Genomic DNA, 22,545 nt, shown 5'->3' on the forward strand with positions numbered 1-22,545 from the left:
TCAGCGGGGACCACTCTGTCAATCCCCTCTGAGCAGGAAGAGGACAGGTCCGTCTCTGCACACTGTGCTAGTTCTAATGGTTCTAATGATTAAGAGACATACACATTTTTGACTCAAGTCTGTACAATGGTTTTGTCGTGTTGTGTTTAAAAATAGATTCATTATAAATGTAAAAGTAAGTCTTGATTAAATTATAAAGCTATATGGATAGTATAATATTTTGTCTGTGCATTTTAAAGTGTAAGTTTGAAGGTCTATTTAAGTCCGTAGAACTACAAAAAGCTAATCACTAAAAGTTACCAAGCCTAAATTTACCAAGTTATCATTCAAGTTATTGAAATATGGTATTTTGTAATAAGAGCTTGTGTAGAAATGTGATTATCATCTGTATCATCATATCTTTGATATTTAAAAGTATATCAATATTTGTATTATCACCAAATATACCTGATATTATTTTACACTGAATTTTTATTTAATAAATATAAATTTTTAGCATATCGTTGTGTCACTTGTCTTCAAAATAGCATCGATAAACAAACTTGAATCACTTATGCCCTGTACACACGATCAGAAATTCGGTCAGAAAAGACTTGGATGGTTTGTCCGACGGAATTCCGCTCAAGTTTGCCTTGCATAAACACGGTCACACAAAAGGTCTCTGAACTTTTGACCGCCAAGAACGTGGTGACGTACAACACTATGACGAGCCGAGAAAATGAAGTCCAATGCTTCCGAGCATGCGTAGGAATTTTGCGCGTAGGCATTTGTACAGAAAATCTGAATTTCCGACCGGAACTTTTTCTGACCGAAAAATAGAGAACCTGCTCTCAATCTTTTGCTGGTGGGAATTCGGCCAGCACAAGTCCGATGGAGCATGCACGTGGTCACATTTTCCGACCAAAAGCTCTCAACGGTCTTTTGCTGACCGAATTTCCGATCTTGTGTACGGGGCATTGGTTGTATTTGTGGTAAAATGTCTAATCTCCCAAAACATAGAGGTTTGCACAATTCCATAAATATAATATTGTTTTAATATTTCAGTATAAACATTATGACATTCTATTTTTTTCTCTGCATTTTTACGGCTCCACTCTTTAATTCTTTAAACTCAGGAAAAAAAGAAAACTGGTCAGGGCAAGAATCATAGAACCCGTTTTTTTTCCCTCCGAAAAATTGCCTCCTCTTACCCTTGCATAGACATGTTATGCCTTGTAATGGATACAGGCCAGGACTGCATAGTGCAGTCTTGACCCTAGTAGTACTCGTGGTTTTTGCTTTTGTTTCTTATATGAGGTTATATAATGATATACTATGTTGTACTGTATGTTCTTTCATTTCCACTGCTTTTTTCACTCTATTGGACACTTGAGTTATAGATAAACGTTCCTTTGATTTCATTGGATATTTGAGCTTTGAAAGTATTTTTTCCATTAATGACTTTCACATTATTTAGGTTTTTCACATTTATACATTTTTCTATTAAGTCACATTCATATTTAGAGGCTAAGCGCTGCACTTTTATTTCTTCTGTTTCTGTTGTGCCCAGTATCCTGGTTATAGTGTTCAGCTGCTGATTTTTATTTTATCTTATTTTATTTTACTAAGCGCAGATTTTTTATTATTATTTCCACTGCTTTGATGCTATGGATCTTGTCTTTTTATTAAATAAAAGATTTGAAGAAGAAAAAAAAAAAGCGCCACCCAGCAGTTGAATAGCTGCTAGGATGGCATTTACATTACAGAGAATCACCGGCTCGAAAGAAAGATATCTGAATGATGCCTGTAGATGCACATCAAGCTTGAGATGTCATATGATGTCCTACGGGCGAGGAGTGGTTAAAGTCTTTTACATTGTTGATACTGAATAATATTTTTGCACACTAAATTCCAATTCACAATAAATATTACACTTTAAATTATGATCAAGTTAAAAATAAATATTCTATTTAGACAACAGAAAATTAAACCACCTGATAGCTCTGTCCTAAGAGTGGTAGTATGCATACAAGGTTCTAGGGCGCTTTCTGCCCTGCCATGTGATATTGTGCAGATACTTCACATTGCCAGATGTGCTACACACTTCTATCCACTAAACCGTGTGGATGGAGGAACCTGCAGTACCAGCTGTGGTATTCAGACAGCCACAGCATCCACAGCTGTCTCAATACTCAAACAGTAACTACATCTGGATGCAGTCAGTTTGGTTGGTAATTTTTCACCTTGACTTGTTGAAGTGGGTGGTGCAGACATGGCCATCTATGGCTCACATTTTGGCCGATGGCAGTATTGGCCATTTTACTGCAACAGCTGCCAGCACTCTTGGCCCAGCACAGCTCTGAAAAGATCTTCGCTCTTCTGCCTATGTGGGGTGGGGGTCTGTGCCTTTCCTCCAATCAGCTGTCACACAGTGTATGGCAAGAATTCACTGCTAGTGCTGAATGAGGAAATAAAAATTCTAACATGATGTAAGAATTCTAAAGAATATAACAAGGGAAAGACAGGAGATATGCATGTAATACGTATGTAGGGAGATTTTTTTTCATCCCTGTCTATCATCTGAGGCTGTTCACTTCACTGGGTATAGGAAAGGGTTTACATCCACATTAAGCACTCCAGATGCTAAATAATCCATAATAATTTGGAACAGTCAAGTGATGGAGTACAGCTCAAATTCTGTGGCCTGTTTTACACCTGGCCATTTAAAGGGGCAGTTCACCTTTTGTAACATGTTACACCCATTTTTAGGGGGGCAACATATATGTTACTGTAGCACCGGCTCCCGCACCCCAGATTTTCTACCTGTGCGGCTGTCGTCTTGTAGTTCATCGATTCTTCCTGTTAGTGTGAAACTGCCTGCCCATACGATGTACACAGCTTAAACTGACAATCTAACTTTTCAGGCTCCTACAAAAAACGGCAAAAGAAATGTGCATTTATTCTTTCATTTTTAAAAAGTGAACTTATCCTTTAACCACCTGCCGACCAGGCCATAGCTGAATGACAGCTACAGCACGGTCAGCTAGTTCTGGGAGGGCATATATTGACATCCTCCCAAACTCGTGCTTCCCGCGCGCCCCCTGGGGCGTGCATCTGGAAGTGTCCATGCTCGCTGGGTCCTCCGGATCAGGGTAAAGGACCAATGACAGCAGCCCTTTATCACGTGATCGCTCCGTGAGGAGGAGAGGAGGGAGCCAGTACAGTACAGCAGCGTGAGTGGGATGGATCTAAAGTGCCCACAGTGCCAATATGTGCTCATTCATGCCTCATTAGTGCTCATCCATGCCTCAGTATTGCCCATGTATGCCACATCCGAATACAATGTACAGGCAGACAGCTTACTCTGACATTTTGTAGTTTCTCAGGCTCCTACAAAAAAAAAAAAAAACACACCAAAAAAGTTTATTCTTTCATCCATGCCACATCTGCTCATTATTTGTGCCACATCCGTGCCTCAACCTTGCCACATCCGTACTCAATCGTGCCTCAACCTTGCCACATCCGTACTCAATCGTGCCTCAACCTTGCCACATCAGTGCCTCAAAAGTGTGATAGGTAGTCATGAAACTAGATGTGTATTTTATGTCCCAAGAACACCTGACAGTTCTCCCTACATGTTGGGCCTCTGTATGTAGCCAGGCTGTGTAAAAGTCTCACACATGTGGTATCACCATACTCAGGAAGAGTAGCAGAATGTATTTTGGGGTGTCATTTTTGCTATGTACATGCTATGTTTTAGAAATATCTTTAATATTTTTAGTCACTTACATATTTAGAAAATTACACTTAATATTACAATATGGCAAGAAAAATACTTCAGAATACACTGCAGAACATACATTTCCCTTTCCAGCTTATATAAATAGGACTATAGCCATGTATGGCCACTAGGTGGTATGAAAAAAACTCCCTAAAATGCTAGGGATTGGCATGAACTTTAACTAGCTCACCGTAGAAACCAATAACATTTAAAGTGGCCCTTCCACCTGAGTGGCGCGTTCATTTTAGGTACCCCCTCTCTTCTCCCTATAAAGCTGCATAAAAGTACCTTTGGGAGAGGAACAGTATGCACACATTTCATATATGTATGCAGATTCTTAGGGAAGGGGCCAGATGGACCCTGCCACTGAGGTTGAAGTTCCTCTTTTATATCCATGGAGCTCTCTAAAAGGTAGAACTACCTAACAACCCTGTTCTAGAAGAAAACAAAACTAACGTCTCAGCAGTCTTTGTCCGCTAAAATAAATAACTGAAGATAAATAAAAAAAGAACAAAAAATAAAATATTAGTGCAAGGGCCTCTGATTACACAAGAACCACAAAGAGGAGAAAATGCTCTGTATAAATTAAATAATCAAATTCAAATAATCTCTTTTTTGCTTCATCTATACACCACATAATTAACATCTTCATTTGCTGCACTTCATAATTATTTAATTAACCAGTTTGGCAAATACTATTGTGAATAATTGTTATTTGGATAGAAACAAATCAGTAGTAAATTGTTCTGTACGCAGACACATTGCTGGTAAGATCAAAGCAGTAATATGGATCCATTCATATAAAATTTAAATGGAAATAAAACATTTTTTTTTCTTTGTAAAATGATACAAATGCCAACACTTAAAGTGGTTGTAAAGGCAGTAGTTTTTTTTTTTATCTTAATGCATTCTATGCATTAAGATAAAAAAACTTCTGTATGCAGAAGCTCCCCTCAGCCCCCCTAATACTTACCTGAGCCCCATCTAGATTCAGCGATGTTGCACCCCTCCTCATTGACTGAGACAGCAGCATGGCACCATTGGCTCCCACTGCGGTCAAACAAAGTCAGTCAGCCAATGAGGAAAGAAAGGGGGCAGGCTGGGCCCCTGAGTGGACACAACTAGCTGCAGTTCGGCTCAGGTGCCCCATAGAAAGCTGCTTGCTGTGGGGGCCCTCAACAGGAGGGAGGGGCGAGGAGCACCAAAGAGGGACCCAAGAAGAGGAGGATCTGGGCTGCTCTGTGCAAAACCACTGCACAGAGCAGGTAAGTACAACATGTTTTTGATATGTTTAACAAAACAAAACAAACAAAAAAAAGACTTTAGTATCACTTTAGAGGACTAAAAAGCTAAAACAAAAAAAGCTACATTATGTAAATGATATCCTAAAAATCTAAGAAATGATTTACACCAAAGTATCCATACCTATACAGAAGATATTTCAAGTTTTATTCAATGCCATGTAGGCAACGTGATCCAGCAAAAGGATATTTGGCAGTTTTCCCAGGCAGAGTCAGTTGAGTATGCCACGTCCACCTTAAAGTAGAACTAACCCCACCTATCCTTTACGGCCAAACAGTGGGCCATCATAGCCTCTATTTAGATCTGCAGTTGCCATGGTGTTGCACATGTGGTCAGCTATGATACCGAAGCTCACATAAATGTAAAGCTGGCCATACATCTTTTCTTTTTTTTTTTGCATTCAGCCAATGAGCTGAACAAAATAAAATAAAATTAACATAAACATTAACTCCTCCATCCACACAAGTGAGTGGACACTGTATTCTCAAAAGCGGTACTCCCGGCAGTCAGAATACACTGATCAGCTGCTGCAGCTGGCAAAATTTTATCTAGGGATCGATTCTGTCAAACAGGCACAGCCATAGATGGATGGGAATTCTGTGGGTCCCTGTTAAACATGACAAATTTCTTTGGTCAGCTTTTGTTCTAAATTTTGTATTCTCGTAAACCAGGCACAAAAATTGCATTCCTGCCCAGCTTTAACGCAAACCGGTCGGGTATTCTGAACCTTTAACAGTAGAGTCAGGCCCAAGCACACACACACACCACAAGATGCCAAGATATTGGTTAGGCAAAAACCTCATGTGTGCTTTTCCTTGAAGCTAGGTCATTATCATAATTAGGCCTAACTTCCCCGCTGAATCTTCTTTGTCAATTGGGCTTTTAGTGATGATAAAAGTCCCACACGTGGCTCAATGCAATTAAAATAGCAGTTATGCGTTTTCTTTTCATTGCCAGTACAGGTGTTAAACATAAAAAAACATATATTAGCTCCATAATCTGCAATCATTTGTTCAGCATGAACCAATATACAACATGTTTGTGTTATCATAAATAAATGGGTTAGTGGGGGGAATATCTAAGCTGCAAATCTCCATTCTGCTCTAATTTCTGAAAAAGTAAAAGACTACGTAATCTGGATTCCCGCTTTCCTTCTTTCCACAGGATGATGAGCTGGTCTGCTGAGCATGTGACTAGACCATGATCTTGAAAATACAGGAACATCTATAAAAGCAAAATATGAACTAGTTACGCAAATAAAATCTAGATAGGTAATCTACTATACAGGCAGTCTGTATAAAGCTGGATACACAGTGGTACGTTGTCGAAGCTGCATACTTGTTACCTAGGAGCATTTGTACAAGCTCTGGGAGAGATCTAAAGTGTGTAAAGCTAAAATGTATTAAGTATGTCTGGCATCGTGCTTCACCGTATACAGTTTTCAAACCTTTTTTTTTGAATCTGTTGCAAAAGTTCTTAAAAAAAAAAAAAAATAAAAAAGTTGGACTGAAAAAGTCTGACCGAAAAGGTGTGCTTTCTTTTTTCACAAACGATGAAATAGGCACAGGTTGGGGAACATTTTAAAAAAAACAAACAAAACAAAAGCAAAATACTGTGTTTGTGCTCTTTAGTATTTTTTTTTTTTTTTAAGATATATTTTTTATGGGGGATTGTGTCAATGGCTTCACATCACTTGAGCTTTTGCGAATTCAGTGACTAGTGCATTTGGCCTGCACCTCCTAGTGGGGTTTACATTCCTATAAACATGTATAGCAAACATCAAGTCCATTAGAAGAAACAAGATACTGGACGATGGGCAAGATGAACTCGTTAAAGCTAAACATACACTATACAATCTAAATGTACAATCTCCCTTTTCGATATACAAACTATGTAACATAAGGGCCTGTGCAACTGGATAGAAATTGATTGAATTGTAGAGGTTTTGTTAAATTTAAATGAGATTGTATAATCAGATTGCAGTGTGTATGGTCACCCTAAGTTTCAGCTCACACCTATATGTTTTTTGGTGCTTTTTGCAGAAATTCACTACAATTCATTTAACATGGTTTCCTATGGCACACATTCACATATAGGCTTTTTTTTTAGCCACTGCATTTATGGAAAGGGTCAGGAACTCTTTTAAATACAAAACAGTGCTTTTTTTGGTTCAATAGATGAGCTGCAGAAAAGCATGTAGTGCATTTTTGCTGCAATTTTACTTCGATTTGGGTTTTTAATTTGCTCAACAAATTGGCCAAAAAAAAAAAAAAAAAAGCATAAAAAATGCAAAATGCATATCGCGGCAAAATCACGTCTGCAAAAACTCACAGCAAAAAGCACTGCAGAAATTACTAAAAGCAAACTGTATAGGTGTAAACCAAGCCTTAGACCCATTTTAGGCCAACAATGGTCATACATGGTTCAGGTTTTTCATTCTCCCAGTGGGCAGAACAGGAACAACTAAGCCAATTCCCCATCCACATATTCAAGTGGAAATGGGGAATCCTTCCACTGTGCTATTGTATTCTTATAGTGAGGAGACTCCCCTATTGTCAGAATACACAGATCAGCGCTGCAGCAGCTGATCAAACAGCTTTTATCCGACGGGGTGGTTGAACGGGAGTCCATCCATAGAGCGACTTCTGTTTAATTGCAGTAACCACACCTGGATACAAATGTGGCTGGACCTTGCTGAACTGATCGAATTTTGATCCATCTACAGTATGGCCACCTCAGCAGTCTAAGGCCGTGTAAACATGATCGGAATTTCGGCCAGAAAAAAATCGGATGAGAGCTTTTCATCTGAAAATGTGGCCGTGTGTATGCTCCATCGGAATTTAGCTGGCCGAATTCCCACCAGCAAAAATTTGAGAGCAGGTTCTCAATTTTCCCGACGGAAATTCCGATCGTGTGCATTTCCGTAATTCCGACACGCAAAAACTCACGCATGCTCAGATTCAAATACGAGATGGAAGCTACTGGCTAGAGGTCGACCGATATATCGGCCAATATTTGCTGTTTTTTAAATAATCGGCTCCGGCCGATTGTGCTGATAAAAAGCAGATTTAGAACTACAGGGGGACTTTGAAATGACTTCTGTAATAGAAGTCAGTGTAAGTTGCTGAGTCGTCATAGAAACGTCTTTCCTCCTCTCTGGGCAGGCTGCCAAGAAAAGAACAGAAAGATACAATGTTTACATTTGAATGAATGAAGTCATCTCAGTGTAGAAGTTCTCAGTTTAACCATTTAAAGACTAAATCTTTTCTGACACTTGTTGCTTACAAGTAAAAATCCTGTATTTTCTGCCAGAAAATCACTTAGACCCCCCAAAAAATTATGATTTTTTAGCAGAGATCCTAGGGAATAAAATAGCGGTTGTTGCAATATTTAATGTCACACGGCATTTGCACAGAGGTCTTTCAAATGCATTTTTTTGGGGAAAAAAATACACTATATAAAAAATAAAAATAAAATAAAAACAGTAAAGTTAGCCCGTTTTTTTTTTTTTCGTCCAAAAGTTTTGACTACCTGTTTTTATTTAATATATAGTTTTTTTTTTTTTATCTAAATCATACATACAAGTAAACTGATTGGAGGTTTGTTTTGTTTAATAAATGTTTAAATGTAAGAAATTTTCTGTATCACTTATGAAGGCTGCTTTCACACTGGGCAGGTGTTGATGGTAAAACGCAAGTTTTAGCGGCTCTTTACCATCATTTTAGCGGTGCTATTTGGCTGCTAGTGGGGCACATATAACCCAGCTAGCGGCCAAGGAAGAGGTTAAATGCGCCCATGAAGCACTGCTGCCAAATCGCATTGCATGCGCTTCGGCAGTGGTGCCCATTCATATCAATGGGCAGGAGTGGTGGAGGAGCGGTATACACCACTCCAAACGTGCTGCTTGCAGGACTTTTTTTTTTAAGATCCTGCCAGCGCATCGCCTCCGTGTGAAAGCACTCTGTCTTTCACACAGACTGCAGGGGAGCCATTTTGCAGGCACTTTACAGGCCCTATTTTTAGCCCAAAAGCGCCCGAAAAACGCCCCAGTGGGAAAGGTGTGTTAGATCAAGGGGGATTAAAAAAAAAAAAATAATAATAAAAAAGGAAAAAAATAAATAAATAAAATAAAATCGGCCTAACATATCAGCCCAAAAAAAATCTGCATCATATATCGGCTATCGGCCGCCATGATTTCTAAATATCGGCATCGGCCAGAGAAAAACCCATATCGGTCGACCTCTACTACTGGCTATTGATCTTCCTTTTTCTAGTCCCGTCGTACGTGTTGTACGTCACCGTGTTCTTGGCGGTCGGAATTTGGTGTGACCATGTGTAGGCAAGACAGCTCGAGCGGAATTCCGCCGGGAAAACCATCAGACCTTTTTCCGACCATAATTCCGATCGTGTGTATATGGCATAAGCAGAATACTCAGCCACTGCTGAGAAAAGCAGTGATAATAAGGCACACACAAGATTTCTATTTTTTTCCCCAGCAAACTATTACACATAGCACTGCTTAATGAAACATATTTTCTTGACGTATACCTGCACAGAAACCACAACCTTTACCTGTACAGCAGAAGAATGTCCAATCAAATCTCCAATCAGCTCCAAGGAAGCTACAATGCCATTTTCATTCATCTTCTTCACCATTTGATTGGACTGCTTATTGCCTTTTCCAAAGCCCCACATAGTGAAAAAACCTGGAAAAAAAAGCATTTAGCATTTTCAACCTATTAATTCTTTATAATAAAAGAAAACATTCAAGTCAGTGAATATGGGAAATGGCAAGCCATATACAGCTGTGGATCAACGCTCAACAACCTTTACCAATAAAACCTTTTCTCTATTAAAGTGGAGACCCCCCCCCCCCCCCCCCCAAAAAAAAACAACAATAAAAAAAACAAAAACAAAAAAAACACATGAATGTAGATCTGCAGACTGAATTTAAAACACATTGAAAGCTTCTGTTTAATGTATATTACTTTGATATAAATTCTTTTTGAGACACTAGTAAGGTGGCCAGTGCCCACTGGGAAGTTTATGCCACCACTGCCTTCCATGGAGTTCAAACTGTACTATCCCCCAAGATTTTGTGAACTCTTGGAAAAAAGGCCTTTTTGTATATATATTGCCATCTTTTCAGCAACAAAAAAGTGTTGGCTGATGTACTTCTGCTCATGTTGCATTATGGCAATGTATAGACAGTAATAAACCATGGCAGATCTCGTACAGATCATGCATTATAGGAGATCTGCTGAAGAAATCATTCACAGAAAACAAGGAAAAAAGGAGCTGGCTACCTATACATGAATATATGGTGGCGAAAGTGATGGCGTGGGATATGGTGCAGGGGTATAATGGACCAGTGTGTGGGAAATAGAAAAACAAAAGCGCCATGTAGTGATCTCCTTTTTTTGTTTGGCCATATCTTTTCCCACATAGAATACGACTTGCACTCAAAAACAGCACTGCTATATCAGCCAGTGAAAACTACAACTGCCATAAATAATGTGGGCCTTATGAATACTTTACACTATTGTTTGAATTGCAAGTGGACGTGATTTGTCCTTTGTTTTCTGGAATGGTGATACAGTTTCTGTTATAAAGAATTTTAAATAAATAAATAACTTTAATACTACCATCATAATTAGTAGTTAACCATCACTACATACCTGCTGGCACAGACTCTGCCTGGAGCTGGGGTTTTGATCTCAACTCCCAAATACGAACACTGCCATCTTCTGAACATGAAACGAGCTGCCTGGATGAAGCAACACTATAAATACAACTATTTACTGTATATACATTTTCTAGAAGTTAACTAAAATTATTAATCTTGCCAAAGTGAAAATAGTATTTCACAAAAGCTGTGCAAAAAGTTTGTAGTTAAAGTAATACATTTTACTAACTCAAGTTAATAAATTGGTTGTAAAGCCTGGACATTTTTTTTCTTCACATTTGTTTGCATTCCCTGCATTAAGGTAAAAAATGTCCCAGTGTTTGTACCACTCCTTACCTCTGTATACTTACCTGAGCCCGGTCTCAATCCAGCGCTGTGCCCATCTCCAGCAGCTTTCTCCTCTCTCTCTGTTCACAGAGGCAGCAGTGCGAGCCATTGGCTCCAGCTGCTGTCAATCAAATCATGTGAGCAGAGAGCTGGGGGTGGGACTGAGCCGCGCTATGTGTGTCAATAGAAGAACACAGCCCTTCTCTGGATTGAGCCCACGGGTGTGCCCCAATAGCAAGTGGCTTGTTATGGGGGCACACAAGGAAGAGGAGGAGCTAAAAGCGCCAGCGGGAACCCCAAGTAGAAGGGGTTCAGGGCTACTCTGTGCAAAACCATTGCACAGAGCAGATAAATATAAGAGGTTTGTTATTTTTGACAACAGCTAGGAATTCATGAGAGTTGTGATGCAACCATATGCTTCTATGTCCCAGCCATTGTCAGCTTGCCCTCCTCTCCCCTGCAGCCACCGCTGGCTGACACAGAGGAACTGGATCATGTAAGTGGACATTTTTTATATTTTTTTAGTAGTACATTTTTACTAGTATTGAACCCAAAACTAAAAATGTCATATTTTGCAGCTTATCAATCATTAGATGTGATAGTTGCATCAGTTTCCTCTTTTTAACCTCCCCTCTGTGTTTTCTGGCCAGTTACATTCCAGTTTTTGAGTGCCTCCACCCTGGATTTAGGAGCACATGGGGCACCTTTGGACAGCAGCATTGTCAGTCTAGGGGGATGGAGTGCTAGATGAACTAGCGGATTTAAATACACTAACAAATTGAAGCCTTACTCAAGCTCACACTATAAGAACTTAGAGCAGTGTTTCTCCTTTTGGGATAAAGGCTTTACATAAATAAATAAAAGCTGATAAATTTAAGTACCCCTGTTAGAGTTATATGGTTTATCCAATCTCTGTAATTGGTACATTCCACTGGAGAGCTTGTTCTATTGAAAAACAAACTTACAGGCCGGATCACCAGATAAAAAATAGAAGGAAGAAAGCCTATAATAGAAAATAAATGCAGCCACCACACCTAAGAATTGGTAAGCTGCAATATAATATATGTTTGCTTTGGGGTTTAATACAGCTTTCAGGCTACTTAAAGGGGTTGTAAAGGTTCATAAAAAAAATTAAAAAAAAACACAACAAACTTTGTATACTTACCTTCTCTGTGCAAAGGTTTTGCACAGAGTAGCCTCAGTCCTCCTCTTCTGGGGCCCCACAACAGCTCTTCTAGCGTTCCAAGGGGGCACCCATGCGGGCACACTCCTGAGTCCTGCTGCTGTGTCCATTGACACAGACAACAGGATTCAGCCCCGCCCTCCAGCTCTTGTGTCACTGGATTTGATGGTGGACGGCAGTGGCAGCCAATGCCTGCACTGCTATCAATCTATCCAATGAGGTGGCTGGAGATTCTGTGCTCATCCCTGTCGGCTGGTTCAGGTAAGTAAAAGGGGGGGGGGTGCAGGAGTTTTTTCACCTTAATGCATAGAATGCATTAAAGGTGAAAAAACTTGAGGGTTTACCCTTTTAATGTTAGGCAGAAAATCTACTTTTAGGGTAAGGTCACAACAGATGTGGTGATACGGTGTTAGGTGGCTATTCCAAAGTCCTACGAATTACAAGGGAAAATGCCTTGTCTCCCTATGTGCTCGGTTCAGACCAGCACATGGGAGTGGTGTGTGGGCAAAGTGCACAAAAAAAAAGTGCTGCATGCAGTATTTGTTTTCAGCGCAACGCAGTGCACAGCAATTCACTGCCTCACATTGCATGGTTGACAAGCCAACTATTTCAGATGTCTGTGTGACAAAAAAAGAAAAGAAAAGGGAAACAATGTGATGCACAGAGATTGGTGCATCATCACTGTGCTGATCTCAGCCAGCCGCTGCATTGCATTGAATGAACACGAAAGCATGCACTGAATAAACACATTTAGAAATACTGCATTAAAACAGTTTTCCAGCCACAGATCTGCAAAGCTGCTGATAGTTGTGTAAAATTATATTTTCATTTACAATTATTAAAAAAGTAGTATGCTATTAGGACTTGATACCTGTTTGGTATGTTTGCCATGTGCTGTATACTGGAGTCATGAGCGTTCTTCTGAAAAGCAATCACTCTCTTTGTATGCAAGTTGTATATGTAAATTCCTCTTCCCACTGCCACATAGACACACTGCAGGGAAATAACATATACATTATTGTAATCATATTAAATTATTGTCAATTTCCTGCTTTTAGTGAAGACCAAGCTAGTTCAAGCAAACAATTTACTTCACTAATAGATGCAGTGTCTGAGTGAACTGTATAAACTGCATGCTGCCTCAACTACATACAGTATACAGCACTGTGTTTTAGGAGCGACACAAGAACTTCCTGTCCCGTTCCTGGAACAAAATCAAGTCGGTTTGAGTTCTGCTCAGTGATTCACAGAGAGCTTCGTATTCTATGATTGAATACAAAACTTCCTCTGACTAGTGTAACGCAGATATCGTCACACCATCTACCCGGCTCTCCACCTCAGCCGATCAGAGGAAGCTTTGTATTCAGAGAATGCAAAGCTTCCTGTGAATGACTGAGCAGCGCTCAGCGCGACTTAAATTTGTTTCAGGCATTCAACGAAAAGTTCTCATCCCACTGCCAGAACACAGAGCTGTATACTGTATGTAGTTGAGGATAATGAACGTTCATACAGTGCACACAGCACAGCCGCTGCATCAGTAAGTTAAGTTAATAGTTCATTTAGACCAGCTTTGTCCAAATTAACTATTTAAAACTTCAGTGAAAGTCGGAGATCAGCTTTAAAAAAGGAGAGAATAAAGAAAAACAGCACATTAAATAAACTACTTATGCTCCAAAAATGTACAGCACGTCATCAGAACTGTAATAGGAACAGAATACAGACCTCTCTATCAGACGACAGGTGTTGTATGGACACCTCCTCTTGTGTTGGCAGCAGTCTATTCTCTGGAGGAGAGTCTTGCTGTGCATATATGTGTGGGAAGTTTCTTTCACAGCCTTGGATAGACCAGTCTAAAGCATCCCACACAATCAGCTCCCCAGCATCACAGCCGCTCACAAATGTCAACTCTACAGAATAAGAAATCAAAACAGTAGGCACACAAAATATTTCAATTAACTATTAAACAACATTTAGGCCCAATAAGTGACCAGAACAAAAAAACATGTCTTATCTGTAGCTCTCAAAACTACAATACTAATAGCAGGCAGTGTCAGTAAATGGCTCACTCGCACAGGGCATACTGCTATGTATTATACAGTCATTTATAATGCAGACAAAATGCACGAACATGCACAAAAATCAATTGTTTCCTATAGTTCTAAACCTGGCCCATAGACGATACGATTTTCTTTCCTTCCACTACAGGCTGAAGGAAAGAAAATCACTCGATTCCCCCAGTCTGTGTTGATGGGGGGAATGCCTCCTGCTGCGCTAATGTACTCTGCTAGCGGGTGGGAGGGGGGATGCACGGAGAGCATTACCGGCTGGCAAAATACAATGGTTACTACTAGCAGCTATAGCCGCTGCCAGTAACTGTAAGTGGAAAAATTCAACAGGCTGGTTGTATCCAAGTTGATCGATCTAGGGCTGCAACTAACGATTATTTTCATAATCGATTAGTTGGCCGATTGTTGTTTCGATTAATCGGTTAATAACCTTTAAAAAAAAAAAAAGTAGGTCAAATTGACGTTCATTTTCAACCACAGTTACAGGAAAATTTGGAAATAGAAAACTTCTTGGTCAAAGGAATTTTCAGACAGTGGATGTGGTTTTCGTTAATAAATTACATTCATTTTAAAAACAGAATGTTAAAAACAAGTGAAAATTTCAAACCAAATTCTTTCATTCATTGAAAGTACAAAGATTTTTTGTTTGAATATTTTCATCTGAAAATTGATCTGTGTGACCAGCATAAGGCTCGGTGCACACCTATGCATATTGCTTTTGATCTGTTTCTGCAGTGCTTTTTGCTGTACGTTTTGATTTTTGCGCACGTGATTTTACTGCAATTTGCATTTTTTTTGGGCAGATTAAAAAACACAAATTGGTGCAAAAACACGTTACATGCTTTTCTGCAGCTTCTCCATTGAAGTATATTGAACCAATAAAGCACCATTTTGCGTTAAAATTCCCTGACCGTTTTAGATGTGAATGTGTCCCATAGGAAACCATGTAAATTAACTAATAAACACATAGATGTGAACCAGGTCTAATGCCCTGTACACACGGTCGGAAATTCTGACGGAAAAGTCCCATCGTAACGAACAAACGTCATCACGTTCCAAGCGATCGAATTTTCCGACAACTTTGTCCGACCGTGTGTATGCAACACCAGTTTAGGACAAAATCCATCGGAAAAAATCAGACGGATTTTGTTGTTGGAATGTCCGACTGTGTGTACAAGGCATAAGACGTTTAGTAACATAATGGGGTTAAAAAAGCTAAAATTAGCCCTTTATAGTAGAAAAAAAAGCTGATAATCACTACTGGAAGGGGTTAATTTTTTTTTACTGTAGAACAGTGAAAGTAATATTTACAGTAGTGATTATTTGCTCTTTGTACTATAAAGGGCTCATTTTAGTTTTTTTTAACCTCATTATGTTACTGGCCGATTAATCGATTATGAAAATGGTAATCGATTAATTTCATAATCGATTAGTTGTTTCAGCCCTAGATCGATCAGTCAACTTGAGTACAATCAGCCTGCTCAGACATGGTTTGAATCTCAGTCAGTCTCTGTTGAACCGGCTGAGATTCTAACAGACTATGGCGAGCTTAACACGACCGATTTGCGTGGGAACAAATCATTCTTGAGCCCTGGTTCACATTGATGATTTGACATGCCAAATCAGCGGCTATTGCCCGCAATGAAACCGCCAAAATCGGTGCAACACCAACTTTTTTCTGTACCATTTTGCCGATTTGAGGTGCGATTTCAGGAAACCGCACAGATGTCTCTGAAATCGTCGGCCTGACATACTGGAATGAAATTGTGCACGTTCAGCTGAACTCGCATGATTTCAATCCCGCAGGCTGAACCTAGGCTGAAGGACAACTAACCTGTAATTTTGGGCTTCTGCTGTATGATGAACACTATTTTTAATGAATAAATTGTAAATAAATATATAAATAATGTTTATTACAAAAAAAAAATGTGTCTTAAAGCTTTGCATGTCTGTATGAGGCCTCTCCTGAATGTTTTAACTTGACAAATAGTAACAGACGTTTAAAAACATCAGTTTTGCCACATTAGCATGCCGCGTTCGGCTGCATTTGTGTCTAGGAGCGTTTAAAAAAATTGTCAAAAATTAAAAACACCTGTAAACGAAACACAGCCAAACATGAGTTACTACATTTACAAGCTGTTACAGGCATTTGGCTTTTTAACGACTGTGTACATGTACAGATAGGATAACAGAGGAGAGTTCAGGGGCAGCTGAAAAAAATGCCCAACTGCTCCTAAACATCCATTTACCAGCAGCAGTGTACATGAGGCCTTACACTAGTTATACAAAAAATTTCGGAAAGTACATAGAATAAAGTAAAGAAAAAAAAAAAGATGCTAACCGTTGACATTTATCACAGTTCGAACAATGTCCTGGTGACCTGAAAGGCATTTCATCTGAAAAATATCCCATTTATCCAATTCTTTGGACGTTCCTATTTTAAAGATTACTAAAAGACATAAAAAAAAACAAACAAAAGTTTACCCAAATGTACAAACAGTCATGCCAGACATTTAACTATAAGTAAGAGAACATATTATTATTAAATAAAATTTACTACAAGGTTACATGTACACGAGCATATAAGATCTGTATTTTCCGGTTCACATACATGTGGCTTTTCTTGCACAAAAGTTTCTGCATAAATGATCAGAAAAGTGCTTGTGTATAAATGCATAAAATTCTAGTTCTATCCTTCTGTTCTGTTTCAATCCCATAACACACTCTCTGTATCTATGTATATGAACATGCTCCCTAAGTGCATGATTTTTGGTTTTATACTGATAATATACAGATACTGATGATTACTCATCTGTAAACATGTCCCCATTAAAAACAATACATCTGCATTCGGATTCGAAAACAAAAAAAAGCTTTGTTGTTTTTTTTGCTTTTTAGTTTTTTACACAGCGGTATGCATGCACCCTAACTGGACACAAACAATATTAAGGTAGCCTACTTATGTGAATGGGCTGCCAAAGAATACTAGACCCCAAATCAGACCTGCAGCATGTCTGCCCAGTGCAGCACACAGGAGTGAGACGCCACACATTACACACACACACACACACACAGGAGCGAGACACCACGCATTACACACACACACAGGAGCGAGACACCACGCATTACACACACACACAGGAGCGAGACACCACGCATTACACACACACACAGGAGCGAGACACCAAGCATTACACACACACACAGGAGCGAGACACCAAGCATTACACACACACACAGGAGCGAGACACCACGCATTACACACACACACAGGAGCGAGACACCACGCATTACACACACACACAGGAGCGAGACACCGCGCATTACACACACACACAGGAGCGAGACACCACGCATTACACACACACACAGGAGCGAGACACCAAGCATTACACACACACACACAGGAGCGAGACACCAAGCATTACACACACACACAGGAGCAAGACACCAAGCATTACACACACACACAGGAGCGAGACACTGCGCATTACACACACACAGGAGCGAGACACCGCGCATCACACACACACACAGCAGTGAGTTACGAGTTAACATTACCTACAAATAAGTGAGCTGGGGTGTGTGTTACCGCAACTCATGGGTCCTAAAAATTTGTTTTTTCCAGGTATGCTTAGAAAATATGCTTTTCCACACAAAGATTAGGAACTTTAATGAAGAGGTGCTAGCATGGAAGGTCCCTCTTATGATAAAAGTCACCCTTCTTGAATCATTAAAAGTCCTGGCAAAAAACAGTCATTAAAAAGTGCTTTATGTTAAAGTTGAAACAGCCTAGGCTTTTGTGATTGACACATTGTTACTAAGGGCTCATCTTACCAAGCCCTAACCCCTGGAGCTAAGGTAAGACCACTGAAATCTTGGGATAGGTTTAGAAGGATGTTTTCACTGGTCAGGTAAAGGATGAGGGAGGAGGGCTAGGATTTTTCTTGCGTTCTGTAGATCTCCCTGCTTCATTAGAGATATACAATACAAGAAGCCTGTTGGCGTTTCAGTACACTAGTCCACTGGAGCAAAGACTCATTAACCACTTTCAGACCGGACCATTTTGCTGGTAAATGACCAGAGGTCTTTTTACAATTTGGCACTGCGTTGCTTTAACTGGTAATTGCGCGGTCATGCAATGTTGTACCCAAACAAAATTTGCGTCCTTTTCTTCCCACAAATAGAGCTTTCTTTTGATGGTATTTGATTGCCTCTGCGATTTTATTTTTTGCGATATAAACGTAAAAAGACCGCAAATTTTTAAAAAAAATGATATTTTCTACTTTTTGTTATTAGAAAAATCCAATAAACTCAATTTTAGTCATACATTTAGGCCAAAATGTATTCAGCCACATGTCTTTGGTAAAAAAAAGTCAATAATTGTATATTTATTGGTTTGCGCAAAAGTTGTCACATCTACAAACTAAGGTACGTTTTCTGGAATTTACGCAGCTTTTAGTTTACGACTGCCTATCTCATTTCTTGAGGTGCTAAAATGGCAGGGCAGTACAAAACCCCCCCAAATGACCCCATTTTGGAAAGTAGACACCCTAAGGAAATTGATAAGTGGCATGTTGAGCCCATTGAATATTTTATTTTTTTGCCTCAAGTGATTGAATAATGACAAAAAAATTTTTTTTTTTTTTTTTTTACACAAAGTTGTCACTAAATGATATATTGCTCACACATGCTATGGGCATATGTGAAATGACACCCCAAAATAAATTCTGCTGCTTCTTCTGAGTACGGGGATACCACATATGTGGGACTTTTTGGGAGCCTAGCCGCGTACGGGGCCCCGAAAACCAAGCACCGCCTTCAGGCTTTCTAAGGGCGTAAATTTTTGATTTCACTTCTCACTACCTATTACAGTTTTGAAGGCCATAAAATGCCAAGATGGCACAAAACCCCCACAAATGACCCCATTTTAGAAAGTAGACACCCCAAGCTATTTGCTGAGAGGCATTTTGAGTCCATGGAATATTTTATATTTTGCCACAAGTTGCGGGAAAATTACAAACTTTTTTTTTTATTTTTTTTTTCACAAAGTTGTCACTAAATGATATATTGCTCACGCATGCCATGGGCATATGTGAAATGACACCCCAAAATAAATTCTGCTGCTTCTCCTGAGTACGGGGATACCACATATGTGGGACTTTTTGGGAGCCTAGCCACGTACGGGGCCCTGAAAACCAAGCACCGCCTTCAGGCTTTCTAAGGGCGTTACAGTTTTGAAGGCCATAAAATGCCAAGATGGCACAAACCCCCCCCAAATGACCCCATTTTGGAAAGTAGACACCCCTAAATTTAGGGGTACACTAGTGAGACTAGGTAATAAATGGCGGGTGCCCTGAAACTATAAAAAAATAACTAACCAACCAGCGTCACCTGTAACAGTTATATGGTGATCACTGGTGAAAGGGTTAACTAGGGGGCAATCAGGGGGCTTTATGCGGTAGTATATGGGGGTCCCTGGCGCTATAAAAAGCTGCGGCGAACCTAAATACCTACCTGCCTAACTAGCGTCACCTGTGACACTAATACAGCAATCAGAAAAACGATCGCTTATTAGGCTGGGTTCACACTGGAGCGATGCGGGAACGCCACGAATCCGTGGCGGGTTGCCACGTCGCATGCCTCCCGGCGGCAGTTCACACTGCCCTATGCGAACTGCTGGGAGTGTCAGTGAAATGTTAATGACACCCCCAGATCAGTTCGCATATCGCAGTGCGATCTGCAAACTCGGATCGCATGGTGTGAACACCCATGCGATCCGATTCTGCTGCGGGTCAAAAAAAGGGTCCCGTGCGAATTTGCGGCGGGTGCGATGCGAATTCAGCCATACTATCTGTATGGCTGAACGCGAATCGCACAGAGATCGGATGTGATTTGCACTGCAGTGCAGTGTGAATCACAAACCGCTGCAATGTGAACCCAGCCTTAGTGACACTGGCGACGGGGGGTGATCACGGGGTTAAACCTTTATTGGGGGGGTTAGGGGGGTACATTAGAACTAAAGGGGGCTAACCCTAACTGCCCTAACAGTTATTACAGTCACAAATGACACCAATGCAAAAAAAAAAAAAAATGACATTGGTGTCACTGTGACTGGGGGGCAGGGGTAATTGGGGGGGTGATCGGGGGGGTGTGAGTGTGCCTGGCATGTTCTACTGTGTAGTGTCGTGTTGGTGCAACTCACCGATCCTCTCTCCTCGGTGTCGGAACGAAAAATACCGACACGGAGGAGAGAATACATCACTTCCTCTCCTGTGTTTACATTACAGGAGAGGAAGTGATGTCACGGAGCATTTTCATTCGTCGGGAGCGATCGCGAGGGGGTGGCCATGAATGAATGGCCGTCCCCTCGTCCGGGATCGCTCCCGAACGAATGCCGACCGCCGCAGGCCCGCGGGCAGGCAAGGACGTACATGTAAGCCCTTATGCCTGCCCGTGCCATTCTGTCGACGTACATCGTCGTGCGGCGGTCGGGAAGTGGTTAAAAGCTATCAGAGAAAAGTATATCTGTGCAACACAAAGACACATACACTAGATTACCAAAAGTATTTTGATGCCTGCCTGATTATATATATATATATATATATATATATATATATATATATATATATATATATATATATATATATATATATATATATATAAATCCTGCTCGCAAATTTTATTTTTTTTTGGTTTTACTTATAGCTCCACTTTAAGTCAACCTAATTTACTACACCCTTAACCACTTGCCGACCAGGCCATAGCCGAAAGACAGCTACAGTCGGGTTTTTCTGGGTGGGCGTCCACGGACGTCCTCCCAGAATCTTGCTCTTGCCTGCCCCCTGGGGCGCACTCCCGCAAACATCCGTGACCGCCGGGTCCAGAAGGCCCGGCGCATCACGGATCGTGGTAAACGGCCGCTGGTAGCATCATTTGACGGAGCGATCACTTGTAAACAAACTGGTGTCATGTCATGACGCCGGTTTCTCCCTCCCTTCTCTGTACCGATTGGTACAGTGTGAGGGGAGAGATTGCAGAAGCGCTGTGGGCTGGATGTGTAGTGTCCACAGCACTGCTCTGTGCCAACACTCTGTCATAAATTTTAACACAAACAAATTATTATTATTATTTTTTTTACCGAATTTTCAGTCTTTTTTTATTTATAGCGCAAAAAATAAAAATAAATAGCGGTGATTAAATACTACCAAAAGAAAGCTCTATTTGTGTGAAAAAAAAGGACAACATTTCATATGGGTACAGTGTTGCATGACTGAGTAATTGGCATTCAAAGTGTGAGAGCACCAAAAGTTGAAAATTTATCTGGTTAGGAAGGGGTTTTAAGTGCCCAGTTGTCAAGTGGTTAATCACTGATGTGAAGCTGTTCTGAAATGAAATAAAAAAAAAAAAAATAAATAAACAAAAACTTACTCAAATCTTTTCCAATTGCTGCTGCTACACAATTCTTCGGCAGTTCGATCAAAGCTAGAATACCTTAAAAGACAGAAAAAATATGGTGGTACGTTTTTAGTATTCAAGTAAACATAATTCCTTCTTGCCATTGCAAACTATATCTGTTCATATACAATGTCTCACACCCTTTTAAAACAATCACATTTTGTTGCTTTGCAGGCTGAAATTAAGATACACATTTTTTGTTTTATCCAGTTGTATTTACTCAGTGGAACTTATAGCATCCAAATTAAAGATAGAACACCAACATGTCAGGAAAAAATTTAAAATTCATTCAAAAACAGAATTTTTGGAAAAAGAATCACCCCCTTTTAAAAATGACTTGTAAACTCAATCAGGTGTAGCTAATCAACTTCTCAAATGGTACACAAAGCCATTTGACTTTGAACTGTGATCAGCTGTGGTCATTTTGATTAGCTCAGCATGAAAAGAGCTTTCCTGGAGCATTTCAGTCCTTGGTAGTGCAACTGAAGCAAACAATCAACTATGGGATCAGGACGTCGCTTTAAACTGGATGTAAGTTATAGGAGGAAACTGCTCAGAGAGGCTACCAACAGAGCTACAGCAACTCTGAAGCAGTTGCAGGAATTTATGACAAAGGCTATTTAAATCCAGCGTGGATCCCTCCTGGAGCTCCTCGGAACACAGCTTCACTCGTGACCAATACTTTAGACACTGGAGGAAAAACTGAGGTACTCCTGATAGGAGGAGGGGTTATATAGGGAGTGAACTTCCTGGATTGGGTATA

The 22,545-nt window shown here is 40.2% G+C and overlaps 1 protein-coding gene across 1 annotated transcript in view; it reads right to left on the reverse strand.

The window, feature by feature from the left end:
- Positions 1 to 4,383: 4,383 nt before the first annotated feature.
- WDR41 (WD repeat domain 41) overlaps positions 4,384 to 22,545 on the reverse strand; it is a 60,136-nt gene continuing 41,974 nt past the window's right edge. The window contains exons 7-13 of the mRNA XM_077462584.1: positions 21,756 to 21,818; positions 16,666 to 16,773; positions 13,981 to 14,165; positions 13,130 to 13,251; positions 10,741 to 10,829; positions 9,635 to 9,768; positions 4,384 to 6,286 (exon numbers count right to left, since the gene is read on the reverse strand). Of these exons, the coding sequence (XP_077318710.1) occupies positions 6,125 to 6,286; positions 9,635 to 9,768; positions 10,741 to 10,829; positions 13,130 to 13,251; positions 13,981 to 14,165; positions 16,666 to 16,773; positions 21,756 to 21,818 (863 nt within the window). The 3' untranslated portion in view covers positions 4,384 to 6,124. The remainder of the gene's footprint in view (positions 6,287 to 9,634; positions 9,769 to 10,740; positions 10,830 to 13,129; positions 13,252 to 13,980; positions 14,166 to 16,665; positions 16,774 to 21,755; positions 21,819 to 22,545) is intronic.

Source organism: Lithobates pipiens, unplaced genomic scaffold, assembly GCF_037356315.1.
Source record: "Lithobates pipiens isolate NorthernLeopardFrog02 unplaced genomic scaffold, aLitPip1_a1.2 Scaffold_3, whole genome shotgun sequence".
NCBI classification, from domain to species: Eukaryota; Metazoa; Chordata; class Amphibia; order Anura; family Ranidae; genus Lithobates; species Lithobates pipiens.